At 37.2% G+C, this 25,526-nt stretch overlaps 1 protein-coding gene across 1 annotated transcript; it reads left to right on the forward strand.

Annotated features, from left to right (window-relative positions):
- The first annotated feature begins 6,201 nt into the window (after positions 1 to 6,201).
- On the forward strand, positions 6,202 to 14,417 carry CBX6 (chromobox 6). The gene is made up of 5 exons (XM_083366667.1): positions 6,202 to 6,422; positions 6,559 to 6,602; positions 6,839 to 6,904; positions 7,077 to 7,143; positions 11,176 to 14,417. The coding sequence occupies exons 1-5, from the start codon at positions 6,354 to 6,356 to the stop codon at positions 12,139 to 12,141; spliced, it is 1,212 nt and encodes a 403-aa protein (XP_083222793.1). The 5' UTR covers positions 6,202 to 6,353; the 3' UTR covers positions 12,142 to 14,417.
- The last annotated feature ends 11,109 nt before the right edge of the window (positions 14,418 to 25,526 follow it).

Genomic DNA, 25,526 nt, shown 5'->3' on the forward strand with positions numbered 1-25,526 from the left:
CAATAATTGTTGCATCAAAAGAGCACTGATTTCAGATGTGTATTTTATGCAGTTGCCAGATTTGGCCAAGTTTTAGAATAAATGAAGTGATGTGCAGTGATGGAGGGCAACCAAGACTAAACAAAGAACAAGGGTGTCTTGTGGATGCTGATGTCCATACTGGGGAAGTAGGCAAAATTAAAGGAGGACACTAGGTCCACAAAAATCAAGAGTTGTAAGATTTATTTTTCACCTTTATTCTTTACAACTCAAAATGTCATACATAACCCTTCCTTCACCTATTTTACTACTACAATAGCTCTATGAGATGGGCAGGCTGATGGCCCAAAGGCACCCACCAGACTTCAATCCTAATGGAAGATGAGAACTCATGGTCTGCATTTCATAACAGTACACCTAACTGGTTCTTCAACAAATCTGATTCTACAGTATACTATTTAAGAAAGCAAAACCATAGTCAGCTGCAGCTTGATAATCATTCTCTCCCTTGATTGATATTTCAACCAGTTATAACTGGCCAAGTGACATTTTCTGCTGTTTTATCTTCTACTTCAAATAAAGCCACTCTGTTGGTGATCATATCTATTATCAGTACGGTGGTGGAAGACAACCAAGGGCAAGGAAGATGCTGAACTATCCCCATTTTGTGGTCTCCTTTATTTTCCATCTCTATGTTTAAAGGTTAAAATGGGAAATTAATCCTAGATTCTTTTATCTCCAGTCCATGTGAGGTGATAAATGGTGGAGGTAAGTAAATTTTCTACCAATCACGAATACAAAGTTTGATTAATATGTTCCATTAAAATTTAATGCCTGCTCTGGTTAAAATTGTTATGCTATGCTTAACTATAGCCCAATTTAGTAAATACTGTAGATCAGACCAGGTCATCCAATTATCAGTGAATGAATGACATGGAATGTCATTTAGTTCAACTCTTGTGGACATTTCTGTCAGATGGCTATTCAAACTTCGCTATTGTAGCCAAGAAAACGTACATGACTGGTTGGTGCAGTAATATTAAATACTGTAACCAGAGTTTTGTACCTAATATGACTTTTGTCCCTCTTCTGGAAAAGAATATAACCACCTGAATAAATTGGGATCACTTACTCAATACAACTTGACCTGAAATTTCTTGACTACCTCATTTGACGAAAAAGATGGTCTTTAGATCTGCTTCATGATTAAGAATTGATTGGACACCTTAAACCTGTGTATGATGATCTGACTGCTGATCACATAAAAAGAAAAATGCTGTTTTTAAATGTTTACAGAAGAGACCATAGGATAACGTAATATAATCGATAATATGCCAAGCTGAAGTGAAGCAGTTAAGTCTCATTGCCCTTATGACAATTTTGATAGCAGTTGCTGGCAAATTGCTGATTACAGTTTGGCAGGCCACTAAGCATCTTTATAATAGAACTGCAGAACTGGAAGGAACTTGAGAAATCATCTCTGAAGTCTCTCAAACCCAGCAGCTACAGTGGTTGTAGTTCTAGCAATTACAACTCCACTAGAGCTTCCCAGCCTCTATTTAAATGCCAAAATAAGTCTTTTGTCAAGCAATTTTTAACACACTGATGTTTTCACTAAATTTTATGTGAAATCTACTTCCTGGCTTATTTTTTTGTATGTTCACAATTTTTCATGTATTTGAAATCAACAGTATCTTCCTTTAACCTAAATTTACCCAGTTTCATGAAGAACAGTTGAAAGATCTTCCCATCATTTTCTTTATCCTCTTTACATTTTGTCAGTGATCTTTGTAAAATGTGAAGTACAAGCAGGCAGGAATTTCTCTGAACATATATGGAAATAGTAAAAATTAAATCTGGGACATGGGGCATGCTTTAGCTTAGAGCTATCACATTTTCTGCAGATTTGTCCAGGCAGTTTCTGATAATTGAACATGATTGAACAGAAGGGGAAAAAAGACTTTTAGTAGGGCAATATTGGAAGAAGGAAGAACTGCCGACTATAGAAGAATGGACTTTAGAGGTTTCCAACCTGGCGGAAATGGCAAAGATCTCAGCGTACTTGAAAGACCATTCGCAACAGAGATATATTGTGGAGTAGAAAAAATGGATTGATTATATCCAGAATAAATATGGGACTAAAAAGTTTCATCTAGCATTTGAATAAGTATTAATGTGATATTTATATTGCTTGTAGTTATTTTATAAGAGTTAAAGCGCGATAGATTTAATAGTTTATTGTTGTTTGCATAAGGTAGATTATGATTTTGTATTTTTATACCCTGTATTTAGCTCTGGGAAGTCGGGGAGGGGGAAGGGAGGGAGGTGTTGGGGAGGGTTGGGGAGAAGGGAGGGGTTGGGGTTTTGTTTTGTTAAAAATAAAATGTATAGTAAAACTTTTCAATAAAAAAAGAAGGGAAAAAATGTTTTGTAGATGTTTGCTTCAAAATAATTATAAATCTCTCGAGATCTCAGATTAATTCAGCAGACTAAAGTTTTTTTTTAAATAGGGGAATTAAGAAAACACAGTATTTGCACATATATATCAAACTAGCTACCAATTAAGTAAAACACACGAATAATTTAATATATTCCTTTTTTGGAAAATTGATCTTCCAATTAGGAAAACATGTTACTTTACTCCTAGTCACTAAAGCTAAGACTATAAATATGGATTAATTTCCAGTTAATTGTATTGTACCTACCTGAGCCATCTTTCTCTGATATTTTTCAGAAATGGGCAACATGTACAATTTTATTTTTTCAATAACAACTTTTTTCTTTTCCTTTGTAGCATCTTGTTAATCCTGCTGATCTAGAACAAACTGACAAATGAAAATGTATTTTGACATGGGTAGAGAAAACTGACTGACCTTTTACATCAGAATTTGGAAAGTTATCAATCATTTAAGTCAGCTTAAGTCAAATGTAATCAAAATAATTTGAATGCACTGTTGATCTATTACAACAAAGGGAGAAGTTGTTATGAGGGATGTAGCTATTCTGTAGAATTAAAATTGGAAAGCTATGAAAGTTATTATTTTGAGGGAAAGGATGAAATGCTATCAACTTTTTGAAGTGGGGAGCACTATGGAAAATGATTTTTATTAAAAAATTAAAATAATTTTTATTAAGACTTAAACAAGAAAATAAAAGCCCCCATAAAAGATGGGTGGCTAAGGAATAGGAAATCTAAAATAAATAAAACTATTACAAACCAATATAAAGCAAGAAAGGAAAAGTACAAGAAAAGAGAAAAGTTGAAGAATAGTAGGGAAAAAATGAAATGGCTTCCAATATTCCTCATAGCTGTTATTGTAGAAGTATTTTAACCTCTCTCTAAAATTACAATATATTATTCTTTAATCTATCCTGTCTTAATAATCAAAATCACAAATTCACTGTATTCATTTTTATGCGAAAAGTGATTAAGAGGCTTCCAGTCACCAATAAATATAATCTCTAATAAGTCTATCCATTTCATCAAGATCTGTAAATTTCACCAACCATTTCCCCATAGTGGGTAGTGCCAGATCTTTCCATCTCTGCACATATAATAATCTTGCTGCAGTAATCATACATTACAGCTCCTGTCCTCTGGAACAGCATCCCCCTGGAGTTATGTGTGACAGCAAGAGACCTGGAAGATGCTCGAAGACCTGGCTCTGTTAGACTTAGTGTGCCTGCTGAGCCCTGTTGAGTCTTTTTTTGGAGTGCTGGGACTGCTGTTTTAGTCCAAGAAATCATGTTTGTTTAGGTTTTTTAAATTTATATGGATTCTTCCTCGTGAAAAATCTGAGGCCCTCCAGATTATTCTAGGTTTGTTTGAAGCCCTAAATAGCTCCTTTAACCTTTATCCATTAATTCTTTCATTAGTTTCATACTACGGTGATTGCAAGTTTAATTTCCTTTTGTGCTTTCTTTTTAGAGTATTTACAGATTGTAAACAAAACAAGGTGCCAAGCGCTCTCCAGAGTGCTGATTGCTTTGGCAATGTAGTCAAATATCTTTGAAGCATATCAGAGCACTTAATTGCTATACATGGTGTAAAGAAAGTGAGCAAATCATGACAGTAATCACTTCATTATACATAAAGAAGTCTGTACTGATTTTAAGCATTTGGTGCCACTTTCTGAATTACAAATGGTAATCTTATGTACCAGGATCACTATTGGATTTTAAAGAGCTTTATCCACCATATTTGATGCATGTGATTGCAAATACTTGCTGGATCTGATCAAGTGCATGCACTAATCAAATATGATAGATCAGAAAGTGCTGCTTGATTTTTTATGACTACATATTACTCCCAAACACACCTTAAAAGGGCAGTTGTGAATTAAAGATTTACAAGTAGCCCTGGCAGATCTAAATATGTATAGACAATTAGGTCAGGAAGCTCACAAACATGAAAAGGAAAGTCATAACCTTTTGCTTTCCAGCATTTGATGTACAAAGGCTGTCAACAATTTTGGGAGCCACAATTAGCCATCAATACTAGAAGCCATTAATCATATACTTACCTTTAAAACTTGTTCAATTTCCCCTTAAAATAGTCTAAATTTGTTATTTATCACCGTATTTGATGGTGACACATACCATATATTATGTAAATAAGTTGTACCTTTTATCAGTTATGAATCTCTGACATTTAATTTTGTATACTTCTATTATAAAACCAAACATAGGTTCTTTTCCTTAATAATAGTAGAGGTTGAAGGCATCCATTCAAATGTGTAGAGATCCAGCTTTTAACAGGAAAGAAAGAAGGAAAAGGAAATACAAGATTTCCTCTTAATTACCTTTCTTCTTGTTAAAAGTTGTACCTTTAATTTATAAGGTATATTTTGCTGCAGTTCAGAAATTCTAAATGACATACCCACATACGGTACAGACAGTAGGATTAAAAAAAATAAAAGTATACAAGGAACAAGGGAGCATCCTAAAATGTTGATCATTCCTTTTTTTTAGCTTTCTAAGATCCTTTTTCAGATGCAGTACTCAAAACTAAACGGTATTCAAAATAAAGACTCACTGCACTTTTATATAATGGTCTTATTTACAATGCTTTATTTTCAATATTTTCCTATTGCATCCAAGCACAGAATTTGCTATTTAACAACAAATAGTTGGCTGGTTTACTCAAAAGAAAAGTAACATGAATAGCTTTACTCTTCATTTGTTTTGTTGTTTTTGTTCTATCCTTTCTCCTGTTTTCCCACAATGCAGCCTATAAGGCAAATAAATGCCCAACAAATAAATATACAGCAAATCAATGCTCAGACGTAGGATGGGTGGTGCGGAAATATTATTTAGAAGGGAGAAAATGTATTAGAGCAACGTGATATGAGCAAGGCTATTCTGCTTTTATATCCGTGATACAGGTTTCTAAGAGGTCTTTGTTTTGTTCAGTTTTAACTTACGTGAATTTCAAGATTAAATAAAACCGGCAGACAATCCTTGAGACTCGTTATAAATGCTGCTGAAGCCACTTTTTTTCGATTTTGTAAATGTTTCGGACTACAACCTCCTCATCTCCCGGCAGGGAGTCTGAACGGCAAGACAACCCGAGAATCGGAAATCATGGTTTGAATATCAGCTAACTGGGTTGAATAAGTTACGTGTCTCTAAGCAGAGATGTGACAAGTTTATGCTTTCTAACCGCTACTTGTATTTTTATATTAATAATATCGTAAGTTATTTTTAATTGCTACAGAAGAATGATCACCACTGCACGGAGGAGGGAGCAGGAAATGACAGCTATGAATAACGACAGGCGCTGTCTGAGAAAATGGAAAGACTAGCACGAAACCTACTGGGGGGGGGAGAGGAGGGGGCACTCCCCCTGCGAGCGAGTCCACGCTGTACTTTCCTATTCTCGCTCTTCGCACGTCTACGTCCTTTTTTGTGCTCGGAAGTCAACAGCGCGGGCCCTTTAAGAGCCCGCGCTTGCGCCCTGCCGGCTTTTTCCCCCCCTTTCTCCGCCAGCGCGGGGTGGGTGGGGGCGAAGGAGGCACGGACTCTCCAAGCGGCAGCGAACGTGAATCGGAGGGGTGGGGGGAGATTTTGGCTCGCGTCACGTACCCTCTTCCCCCCCCCCCGCCGCCGCCGCGTCCCTGCTCGCGTGCGTTCCGCAGGCGCGCGCGCGGGCGCGCGAGGCGGAGACGGGCATGCACGCGTGCGCCGGCGCATTCTCGTCCCTCGTGCGTGTGCGCGAGTCAATTGCTCTACTAGCCGCTGTCGCGGGAACGCCGCCGCCGCCAACCCGCCTCAGTCAGTCACTCAGCCAGCCCTGAGAGGGAGAAAGGGAAGGCGAGGGAGCGGGCGGGATTATTATGGGCTGCGGGTGCTGCTGTTGCTGAGGCTGAGCAAAGATGGAGCTCTCTGCAGTGGGCGAGCGGGTCTTTGCGGCCGAATCCATCATCAAGCGGCGGATCCGAAAGGTGAGTTGCGGGCCGGCGGGGCTTGTCTTGGGGTCGCTGCCGTTGCCACCTCTCTAACCCGCTCCCTTTTCTTCTCCTTTTCCCCTCTTCCGCTCTCCCACCCTCCCTCCCTCCTTTCCTCCCCCGTATTTTGCAGGGACGCATCGAATACCTGGTGAAATGGAAAGGCTGGGCCATCAAGTGAGTTCTGCCTTCCAGCCTCTCTTGCGCGAAGCCCCGTTCCCGCCTCTTGGGGCCTGGCCGGGCTGGCGCTCTGCCTTCCTCTCCTCTCTTGGAGATCAGACCCACGGCGCCAGTGGGCGGTTTGCTGTCTCCTCTCCCCTTCCCTCCCCTTCCCCCCCCCCAAAAAAAAAAACACCCCTCCTCGGTGCGCAGGAATACCGTGTCACCCGCTCTGTTTATCTGAATCTGTGCAGGTACAGCACTTGGGAACCCGAGGAAAATATCCTAGATTCTCGCTTGATTGCAGCCTTCGAGCAGAAGTGAGTTGCCTCTTGAAAAATCAGAGGAGGAATTGATGTGGCTTTTATTTCCTGTAGTCAAGAAGTTCAAATGTTTATTTTAGAAGAACGTTCTCTTTTTAATTGTTTAATTGTTTGGGCTCTTTTTTTTTTTACAAAAAGTGTTTTAATTTCTTTTCCCCACCTCAACAAGGGAACGGGAGCGTGAGCTTTATGGACCTAAGAAGAGAGGACCTAAGCCTAAAACTTTTCTGCTAAAGGTAACTTCTGTTTTAATAACTTGAGGGTGATAAGGGTTTTGGGTTCAGCTGTCTAAATTTTTAAAAAGTGAAATTGGAAAGGAATAGATAAAAATCAAATGTTGTGTGGTCTTGTTCGTTATGGTTGAATACGGTCTCTAACTGATAAATCTGACAATGTACATTTGTTAAATGTTGTGATCAGTGTGATGACAAAACAGAAGTTTGTCTCATTGAATCATACACTTCAGTGCCATTGAACTGGCACTGACCAATGGTATAAGCCATCCTTTTTAATTTGTCAGATTTCTAAAAAATGACCTTATTTTGAATGTGATAGTAGCTGTTCGATTTTTAAAAAACTAAGGAAGTTACTCTCAATTATCATTGGAAGAGAGATCATCAGAAAACCACAGATTTTTTAAAATGTCAGTAGAAGTGGTAAATAATTTTTATGTTGTTACCAAGAAAATCACATGGACATTGTATGCTAGTTTAGGCACTACTGTGAGATGGGCAGCTTTATAATAATTTAAATAAATAACCAATGGTTTATTATGGTCATAGATCATAGAATAGAAAGGAAACTCATCAAATCTGCAGATGACACTAAGCTGTCAGGAATAGACAACACTCCAGAAGACAAGTTCAGGATGGAAAAGGATCTTGACAGACTTGAACAATGGATCCTGTACAACAAAATGAAATTTAATGTGGAGAAAAGCAAGGTTTTACACTTAGGCAGGAAAAACCAAAGGTACAAGTACAGATTGGGCAAAGCCTGGCTCAAAAACAGTAACGTTAGAGGGACCTTTGAGTCCTAGTGCAAGGGTCCCTAACCTCTGGGCTGTGAAGGGTTTGCAATCAGGTTGTGGAAATGGACAAGTGTGTACGTGCATTGTCACTTGCATGAGCAGCGGGTGAGCACGTGTATGCATGCTACATTTGCATGAGCGTTGGGCATGCTTGCACACCCCTCACGCAAATGGAGCTGGTGTGAATGCTTGCTGCCCCGCCCCCCTTTGTTGGTCCTCAAAGCCGGAAAGGTTGGGGAATTCTGTCCTAGTGGACGATCACTTAAATATGAGCCAGCAGTGTGCAGCGGCAGCCAAAAAAGCTAATACAATCCTTGGTTGTATAAACAGGCATGGAATCAAAATCACATGAAGTATTAGTACCGCTTTATAAAAACTTAGTAAGACTACACCTGGAATACTGCATCCATTTTGGTCACCACATTACAAAAAAGATTTTGAGACTTTGAAAAAAAGTGCAGAGAACAGCCATTAAGATGATTAAAGGCCTGGACACTAAAACAGGCCTTGCAGGATTTGGGTATGGCTAGTTTAAAAAAAGAAAGAACTAGGGATGACATGATAGCAGTAGTCCAGCATTTGAGGGGCTGCCACAAAGAAGAGAGGGTCAACTTATTTTTCAAAGCACCAGAGGGCAGCTCTATTCTGACTCCAACATATTCCTATCATATTGAAATAAAAAGTTATGTCAACCATTTTTTTATATAAAAATCAGGTGGTTTATGATTCTTTTTCACAAGGATGTTGTGAAAGGTTGAAAAGTTTGAATTCTTAAGACAAAAAATTAAAGAAATAATGTGGGTATACATAGCAACTGCAAATTTCATTTATTCTGGAGTTTTTGATAGTAATTTTATGTATGTCTGCCTCAAAATAAACTTTCTGGACTAGACAGTCTATTTAAAGGTGCTACTGTTAGTAATATCCAAAAACCTTCAAAGCCGAAGAATATATATTTTCAAAAGAACTGACAAAAATCTATGTGTATTTGTAATTTAATTCACTTTCAATATTTTTAAGGAACTGAATGCTACCTGAAAAGCAGAAGGATTTAGTACACATTTTCAGCTCTTTTTTAATATTAAAATGGCTTAAATGAATTGAACTAAATAGGGAAATAGGAAAGATTTATTTCATGTTGGAAAACTGGTATTTTTAGTTCAGGAAGAGATCAATTATAAGCTGGATAGATATTAAGCATCAAAAGTATATTTTTATTTATTAAATTTGATGCTGTCCATCTCCCCTACAAGGTGACTATATTTCTTAAAACTAGAAATATTCTGATTAACCTGAATAGTTAACACGTGATGCCAGAGTCTAATCATTTGGACGGGAATTTATAATCCATTTCTCAATAAAGTATGTAATGAATATTTCCAGGATTTACAACAATAGTTAATTTGGGTTTTAAATCATAAGTACCTAATTAATATGGTATAGTAGCCTTCAACTTACAACTCTAATTGAGCCCAGCATTTCCATAGTAAATCATGATGGTTGTAAAGTTAAGGCACCCATGTGACCAACTTGATTGTACACATTTTTTTGTAGTGGTCGTTAAGTGAACACCATCCTTAAAAAGCACCACAATTGTTAAGCAAATCCATTCATTCTTATGGGCATGTTTATGCCAGAAACTGGCTGAAAAAGCCAGAAATTTGCAATTTGTGACCAGGGTCATGAAGGTGAATCTGTTGCCAAGTGCCTGAAATGCAGCTATTTAACCATATTGTGTGTGGGGGAGGGGGGTTATGCCCTCATAAGAACTCCAGAACTGTATTTTTATGTTTGTGTGGGTATGTGATTTTCTAGCTTTGAACTATAAACCATAACTTTGAACAGTAGCTAAGTAAGGACTATCTGTCATTGATTTAACCTGAACATTAACTGGATGCTTTTTCAATCTTAATTCTATATGCTAATGTCTGGCCTTTCTAGCATAGTATTAAGTAGAGAAGGTCTATCTAAAAGATAAATGATTGCTGCTAAGTAATTACAATATTTTAGGATCAGAAATAATATTTTTGCAAGTCCTGGAAAAGTATGTTATATTACATTGCTTGTTTTTGCAGGAGTCAATTCATTTTCAAGTGCCTAGGCATCATAATAATTGATGCTATCTAGAAGATTTAATTTATCTATAGGCTGTTGCTAGTCATCAATGCATCAGAGTCCAAATATGTTTTTCTTTATTAAAATCAAAAGTTTCCAGATCTTATATTTGTAGCAAATTGCCTATATTCTTAACAATTTTGTATGAAATAAATTACATTTTAATGGTTAAATATTTTTTACTTGAAATACTGCTTCTTGTTTAATAGTGTCTTTTTCCAAATTTGATATTGTTTCCAGCAGATATTAGTATGGCTGCCTAGAGTAACCCTGTGGCTAGATAGATGGCAAAAAAAGGAATAAATAAATAAATATTTATTTATATCCTGTCTCACTTCTTTAGTGTATAGTTAAGATCACTGTTTTATTTGGATGGTCTGAAAAAGGGTTTGCATGAAAACTAGTGATGTCAGGATATTTTAGCTAACAGTATGTTCAAAGAAACTTAGGTAAAGGTAAAGGTTCCCCCGCACATGCGTGCTAGTCGTTTCCAACTCTAGGGGCTGGTGCTCATCTCTATTTCAAAGCCAAAGAGCCAGCGTTTGTCTGAGGACGTCTCCGTGGTCATGTGGCCGGCATGACTAGACGCCAAAGGCGCACGGAATGCTGTTACTTTCCCACCGTAGTGGTCCCTATTTTTCTACTTGCATTTTTACGTGCTTTCGAACTGCTAGGTTGGCAGAAGCTGGGACGAGTAACAGGCACTCACTCTGTTACGCAGCACTCGGGATTCGACCCGCCAAACTGCCGACCTTCTGATCGACAAGCTCAGTGTCCTAACCCACTGAGCCACTGCGTCCCTTCAAAGAAACGTATAAACTGTTAATTTTGTAAGCCTTTGTATTTTTTAAAATTTGGGCAAACTAATTTGTACTTTATTCTGGGCTCGCATATAGTCCTGTTGGGATTTTCCTGCTTATAACCATATCATATTTAGGTTAGACTAAGCTTAGGCAAAACTTCCTTGTTAATTTGAACTACAAGGAAGCTGTATTTTAAATCCAGAAGTCATTCATCACTTCATCTTTTTTGGCTTTGTGTTTAGAATTGTGTTCTCAACTCTTAAGAATATATTTTATTCCAGTCTGACTCCATGTTTTTCATTTTATCCCACCCACTGCAGGCTCGAGCCCAAGCAGATGCCCTACACATTGGGGATGTACATTTTTCTGTCAAGCCCAGTTCTAGCACATCCTCACCGAAACTGCACTCCAGTGCTGCAGTGCACAGGCTCAAGAAGGACATCCGAAGATGCCACCGTATGTCCCGGCGCCCATTGCCCCGCCCGGATCCACAGAACAGTGGAGTGGGTGGGAGCACTGGCATCCGCCCCCCTGTCTCTCCTTTCTCAGAGACTGTACGCATCATCAATCGCAAAGTGAAACCTCGTGAGCCCAAGCGTAGTCGTATCATTCTCAATCTGAAAGTCATTGATAAAAGTGGCAAAGGAGCAAGTGGGGGAGGAAACTTGGCACGTTCTAAGATCCCTTCCCGAAATCGTGTAATTGGTAAGAGCAAGAAGTTTAGTGAGAGCATGCTTCGTAATCAGATCCGCCACATGAAATTTGGAAGCTTCCCTCTGTATAACAAGCCATCTATTCCATCCCCATCATTAGAGGGGAAGACAGAGGCAGGAGGTTCTCAAGGTGCTTCTTGTGGACTCATGGGCTCTTCTGCCTATGATGCCCGCAGTTCCAGCTCCTCTGACTGCCCCTCACCAGCTCCACACTCCTCATCTGATCCAGATGATTCCCCACCAAAGCTGCTCCCTGAGATTCTAAATCCTGCCATTCCTGACTGGCGTGAATCTGAGGTCCTCGATCTGTCAATTCCACCTGAGTCAGCAGTGACCAGTAAGCAGTCACCTTCCAGAGGGAATGGAGTAGGTCAGATCCCATCCTCTCCATTGTCTTCTGACCCAGAACAGGAGGCTGGTGATTGGCGACCTGAAATGTCCCCATGCTCTAATGTGGTAGTTACTGATGTCACCAGCAATCTATTAACGGTCACAATCAAGGAATTCTGCAATGCTGAAGATTTTGAAAAAGTGGCAGCAGCCGGAGGTGGTGGGGGAGGAGGCAGCAAATAAAGAGGTGTCTTCCTCTTTCACAAATATTGGGGGAGGTCAAGGAGGCTATACTGTAAGACCATGCATGATATGAATGCTTGCTTTCTTCTCTCTCTCTCCCTTCTCATCTGTTCTTTCGCTTTGCTTGGAAATTAAGTTGGTACAGGAATGGAAATAGATGTGTTTGAAATTCTCCAATGTCACCTGTTAGGACTCATACTGGGAAATAAATTTTCCTTTTGGGTATATTTGGAGGTCTTCAAAAATTGCATCTTTTTGACAGGAGCCTGATAAATAGGAGCTTGGGAGAATAGTGGTTATATTAAGTGAAAGGTATATTTTCCCCTCATGTTCAAAGAAAAACAGAAGTAACCCTTTGGCCAAACTCAAAGGTAGAGAGTTTATTTTCCGTAAATTGCCACTTTATTCCTGTCACCTTTCCTGTATATTTGTAATTTGACAAAGATAATTTGAATTGACAATATCCAAGGAAAATGTCACCCTTGTTATGGGAAACTGCTACAGAATTTAGAAACTTATGGAACTTCATAGGGATTGGGTGTGCCTAATCCTGCAGTGCATTTCTGAATGTGGTTCCACTGTGCATGTATTAGAAGTGCAAATAAGGTCATTGTGTAGCACTTGTAGATGGCTTAGGCCCATTTTCCCCTTTTCATTAGCCTTGAAGTATATCTCCATTAATTCCCAATTGTGATACATTTTGTATTTTTTTAACTGTTAAGCTAAAGCTGCTTCAGCCTTATGAAGCTGTTAGTCTGATCTTGCATCATTCATTCCTCTTTACATATGAGATCCATGAGTTTTATTTTTAAAAAACATTATTTCAAAAAAAATGGGGCCTAATACTCCTTTCGAAAAGTGCATTGAGATGTAACCCACTATTCTTATTTACATTGGTATATTTAGTTACATTTCAGCAAAGTAGGGAAAAGGTGCTTGCTTGTGCTTTTCCTTCTTTCTATTTTTTTCTCCTCAGTAAAAGAGATGGAAGAACATTCATTTCTGCAGTTCCTAAGATTTCAAGTTTCCTGTACAGTTGCCAACCAAAGGTGCTAAGAACATATTGTAAACATTTATTATATGTCTCTTGGATCTTGGGATGTTTGTTGGGACATAGTGTGTATGTTTAGTGTATGCTTGCCTCTTCCTCCCAACCACCCGCCTGCAATACATTCCTTTCATTCATTCATACTGAAACCTAAATACTCTGCCTTGAAAGCAAATAATTGTTTTTACTGTATGGCCTCCACCTCCACCACCTAAAAATGTTAGGAACAATGACTCCATATATTGATGACTAACATTCACTGAAGTAGTAAATAATTTCTTCAAATTTCCACTTCATTGTTCTTTTGTCACATGTTCTAGCTTTGATGCAAACTTTTCCTCCCCTATATTGTGCCTCCAATTTGTTAATAGTGGCATATGTGGGTTTGTACCTAGTGCTGTCCAACAAACTATTTATACATTGTTACATTATGATGGGAAGGATGTGCTTGAGGTAATTCTTAAGGGCTCAACTGCATGCTATGCTGTCACTGAAATAACTAACTCTTGTTCTTAATGGCAAGTCTCTTCTCTATGTTCCAGTCTGAAGAATTGTCTTTTAATACTCTGCTTAGGGATTTTTTTTGTTTCGTTTTGTTTTGTTCTTTTAAAGTTAATTAACAATACAAGTGAAGCCTGGTGCTGCAAATACTGTGGCATTTAATGCTTGATTGAGAAGGTTTTAAAAAGCAGTGATTTAATTTCTCCATTAGAAAGGACTTTTTCACACTTTTCCTTCCCCTGTGTTTTCTTTTTAACATTCCTCTCTTTCCTTCAAGGACTTTGCAGAATTCCATTTGTTTATATCCATACTTAAGAAGTCAGAACTTTGTTAGAAAAAAGATTGGGAGCTGATGAGTGTTAGAGCCCTAAATATTAGTGTCTATACATAGATGCCTACCAAAAGCAAAGTTTATGATGTTAAGCATTGTGTTGTCTGTGACAGTTTGAGTGCAGTGAATATTGAAGAGATATTCAAGTTTTGCTGTTATCCAGTCATGCATTCTCTTTAGTGTCTTTTAATTTAAAAAAAAATGAATGAAAGCTGCAAGGTGTGCAGGGTTATTACCTCCATGCTCCTCCCGCTAATATATATAACTCCAAGGCTTTCTGTTATTCCACAGATGCATGCTTTGGAATTAACTTTGTAATTTTTTTGTGAAATCAGTAAAACAAGCTGTTTCATTGCATTGCCTCAAGAATAGGAGGCATTATCATGAGAGTTTATTTTAATGGCTTCAAAGGTGGGTGGGCTGGGCTGGGCTGGGCTGATGATAGAGATATATAATAGGGATAGAACAGGGAGACTTGTATTAAAAAAGACTTTAAGAGAAAAAAGAATTATTTTATGAAACTTCAAGAGGAAATATAAGGGTGATTGAATAGTCAATCATGTTCTACAATTGTTTATTTTTGTGGCATTTTGCTAGAAACAAATTAGATAGTCATTGTAAAAAGGAATTTCAGTAGGAAACTCTTCAGATACTTTAGCACACAATCTCTTGGCCGATTTCCCCTTGTTCCTTGGAGTCTCTTGTCCCTTCAGTTTCTGTGAGTTTCCATAGAATATGGTTTTTAACTTTTTTAGAGGTATGAAAAAAATAGTCATTAACAAACGGGCTGATTTCAACATATAGCTCCTCTAAATGTGTCAAACAAGTCACAGGTTTTGTTTGATTTTATTCCATCCAAAAAGAGACTAACTACTAGAAATAGTGGAGTGTGTGACTGGAGAGAATGAAAGGAGGAGATGAAATGATTTCTCCTTCCTCTTAACAGGAAGATTTTGGGTATACATTTTATGCACTAAATACTTGCTCAGGAGGTATATCTGCTTAAAACTAACATGTACATGTTTACTGCCTCTTAAGGCATAAAATTTCCTCCGTACACTTTTGTTCTTTATTATGATACATGGAAAACAAATAAGGATTTTTTGTTTTCATAACATGAAAAAGTGCTTGAGGACAAGTCAAAGACTCTAGGACTTATCCAAGTCTGCTTGAATAGCAGTTCTTCAACTGCTATAATTGCCACAGTAGCAAGTGTTTAAAAATGAAAGCAGTAAATTAGGGGTGGAAAAATTATGATCCCAAAGTTGCATGTGGCCCTCCACAATCTCTTTTGTGGGGCTAAAAATCTGGGGCTTTTTCTTCATTTTAGGTGTTTTAAGGAATACAACTATTGCTTTAAAACTCAACATACTAATGTAGCACCTACTGTACTCCTGAACCCCTCCTTTCAAATGGGGCCCACTAGCCTTTCCCATTTCTGTATGTCACAGGTTACATCTGATGTAGCTCTTGAGTTCATGGAAGTTGTGCACCCCTTCTCTTTAATTATTATTCCTTAAATCATTTGGAGTAGTAGCAATTGCAGTTAGTAGATCTGCCTAGTTTTGCCTTGCTTTTGCTGATCACTGTAGATTTAGCTGAAAATATTTGAACAAGTAGTGTTTGAGTAAGAAATCTCTGGCAGGTTGCTATTGAGCTAGGCTGATAAAACAGATTATGGTGCTAATTGTTAGTTGTATTGCTGTTGTTGCTTCTGTCTCATTACAACCAGCAGACTATTTTAAAAGTGGGCTAAGGTTGTGAACTAGAGTAATTAATTCACAGAGGTATAAGGGATTTGAGCCAGATTGATGCAAAGAAATGCCTGCTCTTTGGACTATAAAATAGCCTCATAGCAGCTTCTAATTAATTTGGGGAGTTTTGTACTGTCAGCAATGTACCAATCTAGTTGCTCTTGCCTGCTTTCAGGGGCTAGAAAATTTCTTCACATCAGAAAGAATTATCACTTAAGAACAGGGGGAGACCAGTTGTGTGTAATACTGGAATGCAATATTATTCTTGCCTTAGATTATTTTTCCCTTCTAATTTGGCACATGCTCTATAAAAGCAAATTGTGCCAATCTTTTCTGTTAAAAGAAAATCTTGTTCCATGATGCAGTCAAACCACTAGAGGGTAATATAGAGCTATTGTTGTGTTTTAATGATTTGAGCTTTGTTTATTACCTTGAATCTTAATTTCTCCTTATATGTTAAAGGATAAAAGCCCTTCTATACATACAGTCTGTGCAAAGATATCATATGAGTTGTATGTATGGGTTTTCTTTGTATCTGTGCCATGCTTGTGGCCACTTTTGTTATTAGGAGAGTTTGATGGGGTAGGGGTTGAGAAAGAAGACTAGTTTTGCAAATAAAAGAAAAAAAGAAAAAAGGAAAAGTTCTTTTTTTAAAAAAGAGAAGATTTTTACAGTCAGAGGAGGATAGAGATTTAAAAATATTAAATGCAGTAATTGCACAAATGTAGTGATATTAGCTGGTCCTTAAAAGAAAAGAGTATTTTTACATTTATGAGTGGTAGAGAGGAGGGCATTCAGATAATTTAAAATGGGAAGGATGAGCAAAGAATGTAAGCAGAGATGCAGCTTCTCAACCGAGGAAGCAAATCCTTATCTTAGAGAAAATTCTTCCTTCTGTTACCCTTAACTTGAAGGAGTAGGGAGAATGCCTCCTTCCATAGTTGTGAAGCCAGAATTTAGCCTTGTTCTGTTTGTCAGATGGGACTATGTGGCATTTTATTATTAACTTGTTCATGCAAGTTATCAGTTGTACTTCATGATGATCTGCTGAATTGAATGGGACACGTTGCTGCTTTGTGGTTTTCAGTAAGATCTGGGATCTCTGACAAGCAAGATGTATGTGTGTTTGGTAGCTGTGAAGAAAACATACCCTTATAATCTGGCAAAACATTCAGTGATAAATTCAGTTCATTGATCCTGAGGTTGATATATCAAGAAATTCTTTTTCTAACCAAATCCACATTACATCTTTCATACATGTATAACCAAGATTTTTACAAGTGGGTAATAACTTTCCTACATTAAGAGATGTGATCAGGGCCTTGTTGAAAAAAGCAAAAACTAAAGCAATTTTCCCAACATTGGCACAGTCCAAATGTGTTGGAATTGCAACTCCCAAAATTCCCAGTCAGTTAGTAGTTAGAGTAAGAATGTTGGAGAATCACAAGATGGGAAAAACTGCACTAAACTAATTCTGATGGTTTGGGCCATGGTGATTATTTTCATCCTGAGACATGAGGAAAATGAGATGAAAAAAGCAAGTGTAGCCTTGCAAATCAAACATAATGTTAAAATATTGAAGGAAGATATATAATGAATGAGTAATATGATGTAATTCACAATTGCCCAAGGTGGAAATTGCGTATTTATGTTATCCATAAAAATCACCTATGAAGTGATGATTGTAGAAGCTGAGTGTGAACAAGTGCTAGGAAAGAATTCACACGACCCAATGGCAGTGTAACAGTAATGCCTATATTCGATTTTCTATTACTGTCCTTGCAATCTAAATGTGTGAATACCATGTTAGTCATACGGGCAGATACAGATCAGATCATCGATGTGGAAATCATAGGGCAGGCATTGGACAAGACTGGGGAAGGATAGCTGTTCTTATTGAAACATTATGTTCTACTATTCTAGTGTAGTGCTATAGTATTTGTTATAATTTTCATGGTTTTGCTTACATGGAAATTAGCATTTTTATTTTGGCTCTTAATTTTTAATGTCTCAAAACCTGCAACAAGGATTAAGGGAAAATTGACATCTACTTAAGAAATATTAGATATATTCCCAAGGAAACAAAGTACTGCTCCCTAATGTAGCCAGATTTGTGCCTGTATTTTAAAGATAACTTTTTTCATCTATTCACTCTTACAAAAGCTTTCTCAGCTATTTTTTACTAGTTAAACTATAATATCTTTGCCCACTGAGATTGCTATTTCACTCCATACTAATCATACTTCCTTATACCCTCTGGATAGGTATAACACTGAGAAGGCTTGTAATTCAACCTAGTTGGTGAGCATCAGACTAGAGAAGGCTATGCAGCATGTAGAACTTCCTGTGTCTCTTAAGACTGGCTGTATTCTTTCTCAGTATCATGTGGCAGCTCCCATGATCCTGGAAAAAGACACAGCCACCGTATGATGTTGCAGACAGATATTGTATTCATACTCCTGACTGCTCCCAGATGCCTTCTGAAGATAAATCCAACCACAGCACAGCCTTAGGTTGTTGGTTGGCTTGATAAATGAAATGGGCTGTGGAAGATTAAAGTACGACAACACGAAGACACTCTTCAGGTTCTGTTGATCCTTCTTGAGAGGATAATTCCTTTTCTTGCTCAGTAACTCAGTTCTGCCCATTTGAAGATTATCTCTCTGTACATACTATTGTGATTGGTTGTTTTTAATTGATTTTTAAAATAATGTTAGCTGCCCAGAACTGCTGCTTCTGAGATAGGTGGCTATATAAATTATCTGAAATAAATTACAGAAGAATAATTCCTCTATTTTAATTTCTATTTAAAAAGGGTGGGATACTATCTGAGTTGAGTATTCAGTGTTTCTCTTTTTCTGTTTAGAAGAAATTTGATTGCTGCATTTCCTGCTGTTCATCTTCTATATAGTTTACTTTTGGGTAATTGATATGGAGGGGAAAACAAGAGAATTCACATATTGCCCCTGTTGGGGAATTGCTAAGTTTATAAAGTAAATTGGAAAACATTGGGATCCAGCAGTTTTAGGATTCCTGTTGGGTCAAGTAATGTAATAGACTTGGAATGTATTTCCAGTTGGTAAGGAGCCCTGGTGTCTCTGTTCACACTCCCTTCTTGCCCCAAGGCCTTGCCCTGTTTTGCCTGATGCATTCATGTTCCAGTGTTGCTTGCTTTGCTGCTTTTTTGACTGTTTGCTGATGGCGCAAAGCTGGGATATTTTCAGTATAAGTATATGTACTATGTATATATCAATAAATAATCCTCCACTTAACCCTCCACCATGCTTTGTGATAATAAAGACAGCTTGGGCCAGTAGTATGACCATAATTTTGAGAACTAGGAATACCTAGTTGTGATCTGAAAGAATGCTGTGATTTATAAGCTGTTTAGTTTTATTTTTGAGATATCCTTTTTTTCTCTAGCTGAAATTGGTTTTAAGAGGAAGAAGAGAAGCTTGCTGTTCTCAGTGCTTATAAACACTTCTGAATATCTATACTTCCTTTTAATATTTCTGTAATTAAATATTAGCTTTCACTTAACTTACATATTGAGAATCTTAAGAGATGAAGTTTGGGATTGGAAAGTTCTCCTTCCCCACGTGGCTTTTTTCAGCTTGATACAACCTCTAATCTGACCTATGCATGATCTGTTTTTATTGACTTAAAGATTATTTATCAGTGTTACCTCTGAACGATTAAATGACATGAAGAACATGGAACTGCCTTACACTGTGTTAGCTGTTTATTCAGTCTGGCTGAATACTGATTATATTTATAGGCACGATGCTTGGGATTGAGCTCAAGCCCCAATATAATTTTTATGTCCCTTTGCTTATACCAAGTCCTGAATATTTTTTTGTACTATATATTTTGAGGGAACTTCTAAAACTGAAAAGTAGGTGAAGTTATCCTGCATGTATGCATCTAGACTTGACATTGACATAGAATCAGAACCTTCCCCAAGTTTGTAATTTTACAATTGGTAAATTGTACAATTGATATTCAACATCTAAAATATTGGATTATTTATATTCCTTTTTAAATGATTGCTAATTATAAGCAAAGCTTGATGGAAAAAATGTCAAAATGACTTCTTAGCAGAATTCTGAGTAATGACAGCATATTTTCAGTGTCATGTATTATTTTTAGGGAGGGTGCACCAAGTTTCAGGTTCATAATATTTTAAGTATGAAACAATTCTGACCATTCCAGAGGTATTTTGAAATCAATGTGAGCTCTTTGATACTCAAAATTTATTCTTTGAATTTGAAATAGTTTCAAGCTCAAAATAATTTTGGAAAAGTTCAGGCAATCCATTTTAAATTTGAAACAACTCTTGTGAACTTGAAACTGAGTATTTCAAGCACCTGTTTGTTATAAATATGTGCAATTGTTCTTAGTTTGTATAACTTAGAATCCTGCAAACTCTAGATTACTTTTTTGTGAAATTTTGTTTGCATACATACCTGTAAGTGTTCTGTGAATGCATATGTACACATGCACACACACATCATTGAAATGCATAAGACTTCATTGTTAAGGAAATTGCAGAACAAAACCAATGCAATCTCAGTTACTGTATATTATGAAAAGGTAATAGTTATGGTATTAGGAAAACTAAATTCCTCTAGAGGTTGACAGATGTAACTTACAGCATCTTCATTGTCAGTCCTGCAGTGAGTTGTAGTCCAACAACATCTGAAGAGCCATTTTGTTTCCTACTGTTGGTGATAGCAATTGTTCATTTAAGTACAAAAACTCTACAGTGCTCAGGTAAATCCTTCTGACTTCCTAAGTTCCTTGGGATTTACCTGGTTACATTCTTTATTCTTCAGTAGGGTGGATAATTTTTTCCATGTATTTGAATTTTTCTATATATCACAGTTAAAATATTGACAAGAAGTGTGCCCCAGAGATGTCTGGTTCCTGAATCTTGTAATTTCCTAATGAGTGGCCCTTATCTGGCACTTGCATCGTAAGGGCTGCAGAGAACATCTGAACAGGCATCACATTCTTTGCTTGTGAAGATGGAAGACAGCTGCAGTGCAGTTTTATTTACAGTACTTAACTAGAAAGAGTATACTCTAGGACGGGTGTCAAACTGCTGGCCCGTGGGCCAGATGGGTCAAGCTGAAGCTGCACCTACCCCAGCTCCGGCAATGGGGAAAAAGTCGTAATGTGATGTGACACGTCACGTGACATGGCAAGTTTGACACCCCTGCTCTAGGAGAAAGAGACCACATCTAGTATTATATGAATAGGCAAGACAAAGAAGTAGGAGAAAACCAAGGAGTATACAGTTTTTAAAATGAATTTTATCTTTGCAATGGACAGTAAATTATTGTTTAGAGGGGAAACTGCTTGGGAGATTATTGTAAACTGACTCCTTTGATTGGATTCATTTAGATCATTTAGAACCATGAGAAACCTGGCTCCTGGTTTATATAGCACTTAAAAATATTGTAAGCACATAATTTATACTCTGCATTATCATATTGGCAAACTTTTTGTGCCATGCTAAAGGACCCCCCCCCCTTGATCTAAGAGTGATTTATTATGTCTGTCAAATAATTAACTATTCCTACTTATAAGAATGGCTTGTAGCAGCAAATATTTATTATTCAGAAAAGAACAGAGAGCCTGTTAAGATTCTTTTGCAGCGTTTGGAAATAGTTACGTGTTTTTACTAGTTTTGTTATATTTTGAGGCACTTCAACAAATAGGAAAATTTTCCATGTTTCACATTTGATTGTCAGGAAAGCACTCCCTGGTTCTGCTGCATTTTCACTATTCTGTCAAGCCAGATAAATATTACAGTTATCTGTATCTGCCCTTGCAGGCTGCAGTTAGTAATGGGAGATAGTCCTGTGGTGTTTATAGGATCTTATCAGCACTAAGGCAGATATCTATAATTTGATAACAAAGAGGTTTTTATAGTTGCCTCACTGGGGATCAGTTCCAAAAAGGCACTTTGGAGCATATAAGGGCAGGAATGTAGCACTTGTCTGCAGTTCTTTAAAGCAGCCACATCATCTCAGTGATGTACTGGTGCTTTAAAGAGCTGTAGAGAGATCATGTTTTCCTTCTCATGTTCTCCAAAATACTTTTTTGAAAATGAATTTGAATACTGAAAGCCCTAATAATTTTAAATCCAAGAGTTTATATGACCTGGAATGCAAAAATAGTGATGATAATAATGAGAGGAGGCAAATGCAGGAATAAAATGATGGAAAGATATGTAAATATTTTCAAGGAGACAACTAAATACATCAGATTTGCTTCATAATCTTAGTGCTACCACATAGAGATTAATGTAGTTAACAGTACCTCTAATGAAGTTCCTGATGTTTTATTCCTCCTAAATTCTTGAATGTTGTATCCAAACCGCTTGAAATATATCTCACAATATGTCCTATTGGTTCTGTTCAAGAAAAATCTCATACATTCACATGAAGAATTTACAGGGAGGTATAGAATCGAAGCTTATTCCTTTATTACATACATTTTTAGGCTTCCCAAGACCAGGTCTCAATCTTTCCAAAACTGATGCTCGTGTATGGTGAAATCTCTTAGAGAATTAATGGATTTGTGGTCCATTAATAACACATAAGAGTTTTGTAACATGTTTGGAGTATTCCTGTGGGTCTTACAAATGTTCAGATATTTGAGTGACTCTGCATAAGCTTGGGCATTTAGTTTTTACAAAGTTAATGCCTTATGGTGAAGAGTAAGCTAAAGTTTAAATTTATTAAGTTCTTACCTCTTGGCATAAAAATAGGCTTTAAAAACAAGAGCTATATATCTGGTGACTATTTTGTATTATGAGAAAAATACATTTAATGAAACAGTTGTACACGAATTAAATGTTATCTAATATTATGTTGTCTTAATTACTTTTTAAATATAGTGTTTGCATTTGCTTGGTTGCTTTTTAAAATCCAGTGTTCATCTGGCTAAACTGTCTAGAGTGGATGGCTGGGAAGCATTATGCAGTGGGTGATTTAATCACCCATTGACATTTTTATTAGAGAAGGGGGTTGCTTCGAGTTTGTGGTGGGGGGAAGTTATGTTAATTATTCTTGTATCCTTGTACATTTGTTCTTTCTGTTGCTCTTGAATATTGTATCAATGCCAGAACTGGGGGAATTGAGAAGAGAAACCCCAATAAATTGTTACATTCCAAGCTATTTGTCTCAATTTTTTCAACCATCTTGTATTGCTGCACCAAGACAGATGTGATCTCTTGATTTCACTGATTATTTTGTAGCAAAATCTCTGTGCTACAGCCAGTACCATATAGGCGTACTTCAATATATATATATAATTATTTTGCCTAGAGTCACTTCATTAAAATTAGTGGCAATTCTTTTTTCGTCCTCCATCTTTTGAAACAATAATTGATTTCTGTTTGGCTTTGTTTGCAAATTGTATTGTTTTCAGAACACTTTCAGAAGTATCCACTACCTTTTTAATCACTGATTTGGATGGATTATAAAATTCTCAATCTAACAGTACTGAAGAAGTAAGATATTTGAACCAAAGATTTCCTTCCTGTATTGTTATGTGTCATAAAGATAACATCTGTCTATAGAGAAAGGAAAATTCATCTCAAATTTTACTTGTTTCTCTTGAAAGGTTTATTCTTCTGAACACCCTATTTGATTGCAAATGTGTTCTCTGTGTGTGTGTGTGTGTGTGTGTTCAATAACTTTCAAACTGAGCATACAGAGGGATTGAATTCTGAAAATCTTTGAACCAATAACTGAAGCTAAAACAAAGGCCAAGCAATAAACATGTTGAAAATTAAATCTGCCTTTCCTAACAGGTAACTAGTTTACACAATGAAAACCTTACCAAAGGTAGTATCTTATAAATTCACTCATTTAAATGCTACACATTGATCTTACCCCTAATACGGAAAAAAAAATACTTGGATCAGCAAATCAAAGATAAATACAGATTTACCCAACTGAGAGGGCTTCCTTGAAATTTCTATTCCTAAATTGAGTAAAAAAAATAAAAATTCAGACTATATCTCCATTTCCTATACATATCAAAATTCATACAGAGACCTAGTGGTATCACATTTTATTTGCTCCAATTTATAGATGGACTAGACAAGGTAAAACATTAGCAAAATAAAGTTAGGAACATATTTCTGTAAAATTATTTGCCTATTAGAAGTTTATTCTCTATGGAAGGATGAACTGTTCTGAAACAAATGTTATATTTGGCTTTTTTTTTCTATGCTGTCATCTGACTATCAGCTATTTGGCTTAGGGCACTTGCAGACAAAGAGTGGTGTTGGGTGGAATTGAATTTAAAATCTGCAAGCTGACATGTAGGTTTCCAAAGGAAGAACTGTATAAAAGAAACAATAGCAGGTAGCAGAAGCAGGGTGCTTCTAGATCTGGCAGAAGCTGCTGCTGGAATAAGAGGCAAGAGGACAAGGCATGGAGTAGAGCAGGCAAAAGCCAGAAACCAGACAATCCATGACACGGGAGAAGGACCAAGAAGGTGCCTGAGGCAGCTTATGTCAAAAAAAATGCAGAAAGGAACCAGCAAAAAGAAATTCAGGTGCTCTCTTGCTACTAAAAACTACTAAAATATGATGTAACTGCAAGGATATAATTGTGCTAAGCTGCTGCTGACACAGCGAATGGGAGCTGAAGAAAGATAAAAGGAGAGAATAATCCAAAGATAGACACAGCTGTATAAATGGCATTCAAAGATTAAGGAAAAAGAAATGTAGACATTAGTAAATAAAGCAGAAACAATAGGATCATTGACTGAAAAATAGAAATAAGGGAATGAGAAATCAGTGTTAGATGATAGAATGGCAGCATAAAATATGCTGTACAGGAATACGGTAGAGATTAGATCGGGTGTCAAACTTGCAATGTCACATGACGTGTTGGGACATATCACAACTTTTTTCCCATTGCCGGCAATGGGGTGGGCACGATTTCGGCATGATGCATCCGGCCCGCGGGTTGGCAGTGTGACACCCCTGGATTAGATGATCATGGTGATGATAGATAAGAGCAGAGGGTGAAGAATAATAGAATTACAAGTAAGAGATAACACCCTTGTTTAATAGAAAGCAAAAGTATTTCATATACTTTACATTTGCAATAAAAAGTCATTTTCCAACAGAGTACCCTGGATCCTGCTTGAGTCTGCACCCTTCTAGAACCTAGTATTAATTATGGACATCTTCTTGAAAGAAATTCCTTATTCTCTTGTTTGGTGCATGATAAAATGATGCTGATCTGCAGTGTATATCACCAAAGTACCTGCTGTTGCAGTTATTGAAGTAACTGGAACAAAAAACTAAGTGGGAGATGTTGAAGTGAGTCTAGCATAGGCAATAAATAAGCCAAAACCACCATCTCAAGAATCTTTAGCATTATGGCAGTAGTTCCAACAGGCTTTTCCCTATCCCTTCCTGGTATTTTGTCAAGCTGGTAATATCCCATTTTTTTGTCATGCTTTTAATCCATATTGAAGGATTTGGGTGGCCATGCAGGATATTTTAACTGTGAGGTTTTTTTAAATTCTTGATGGTTATTCTGTTGCATATGTCCAAGACAGAGTATTTGGTGAGTTACAAAGAGACTGAAACGAAATACATATAACATAAGGCTAAGTGTGTGTTTACCTGCTGATAATAGATGATGATGGCTAGCTATGGCTAATATTCCTGAATATCTATTTCCCTGAGAGATGCCTTTCTTCCATTTCAGAGGAT

This window comes from Vipera ursinii, assembly GCF_947247035.1.
Source record: "Vipera ursinii genome assembly, chromosome: 6".
Taxonomy (NCBI): Eukaryota; Metazoa; Chordata; class Lepidosauria; order Squamata; family Viperidae; genus Vipera; species Vipera ursinii.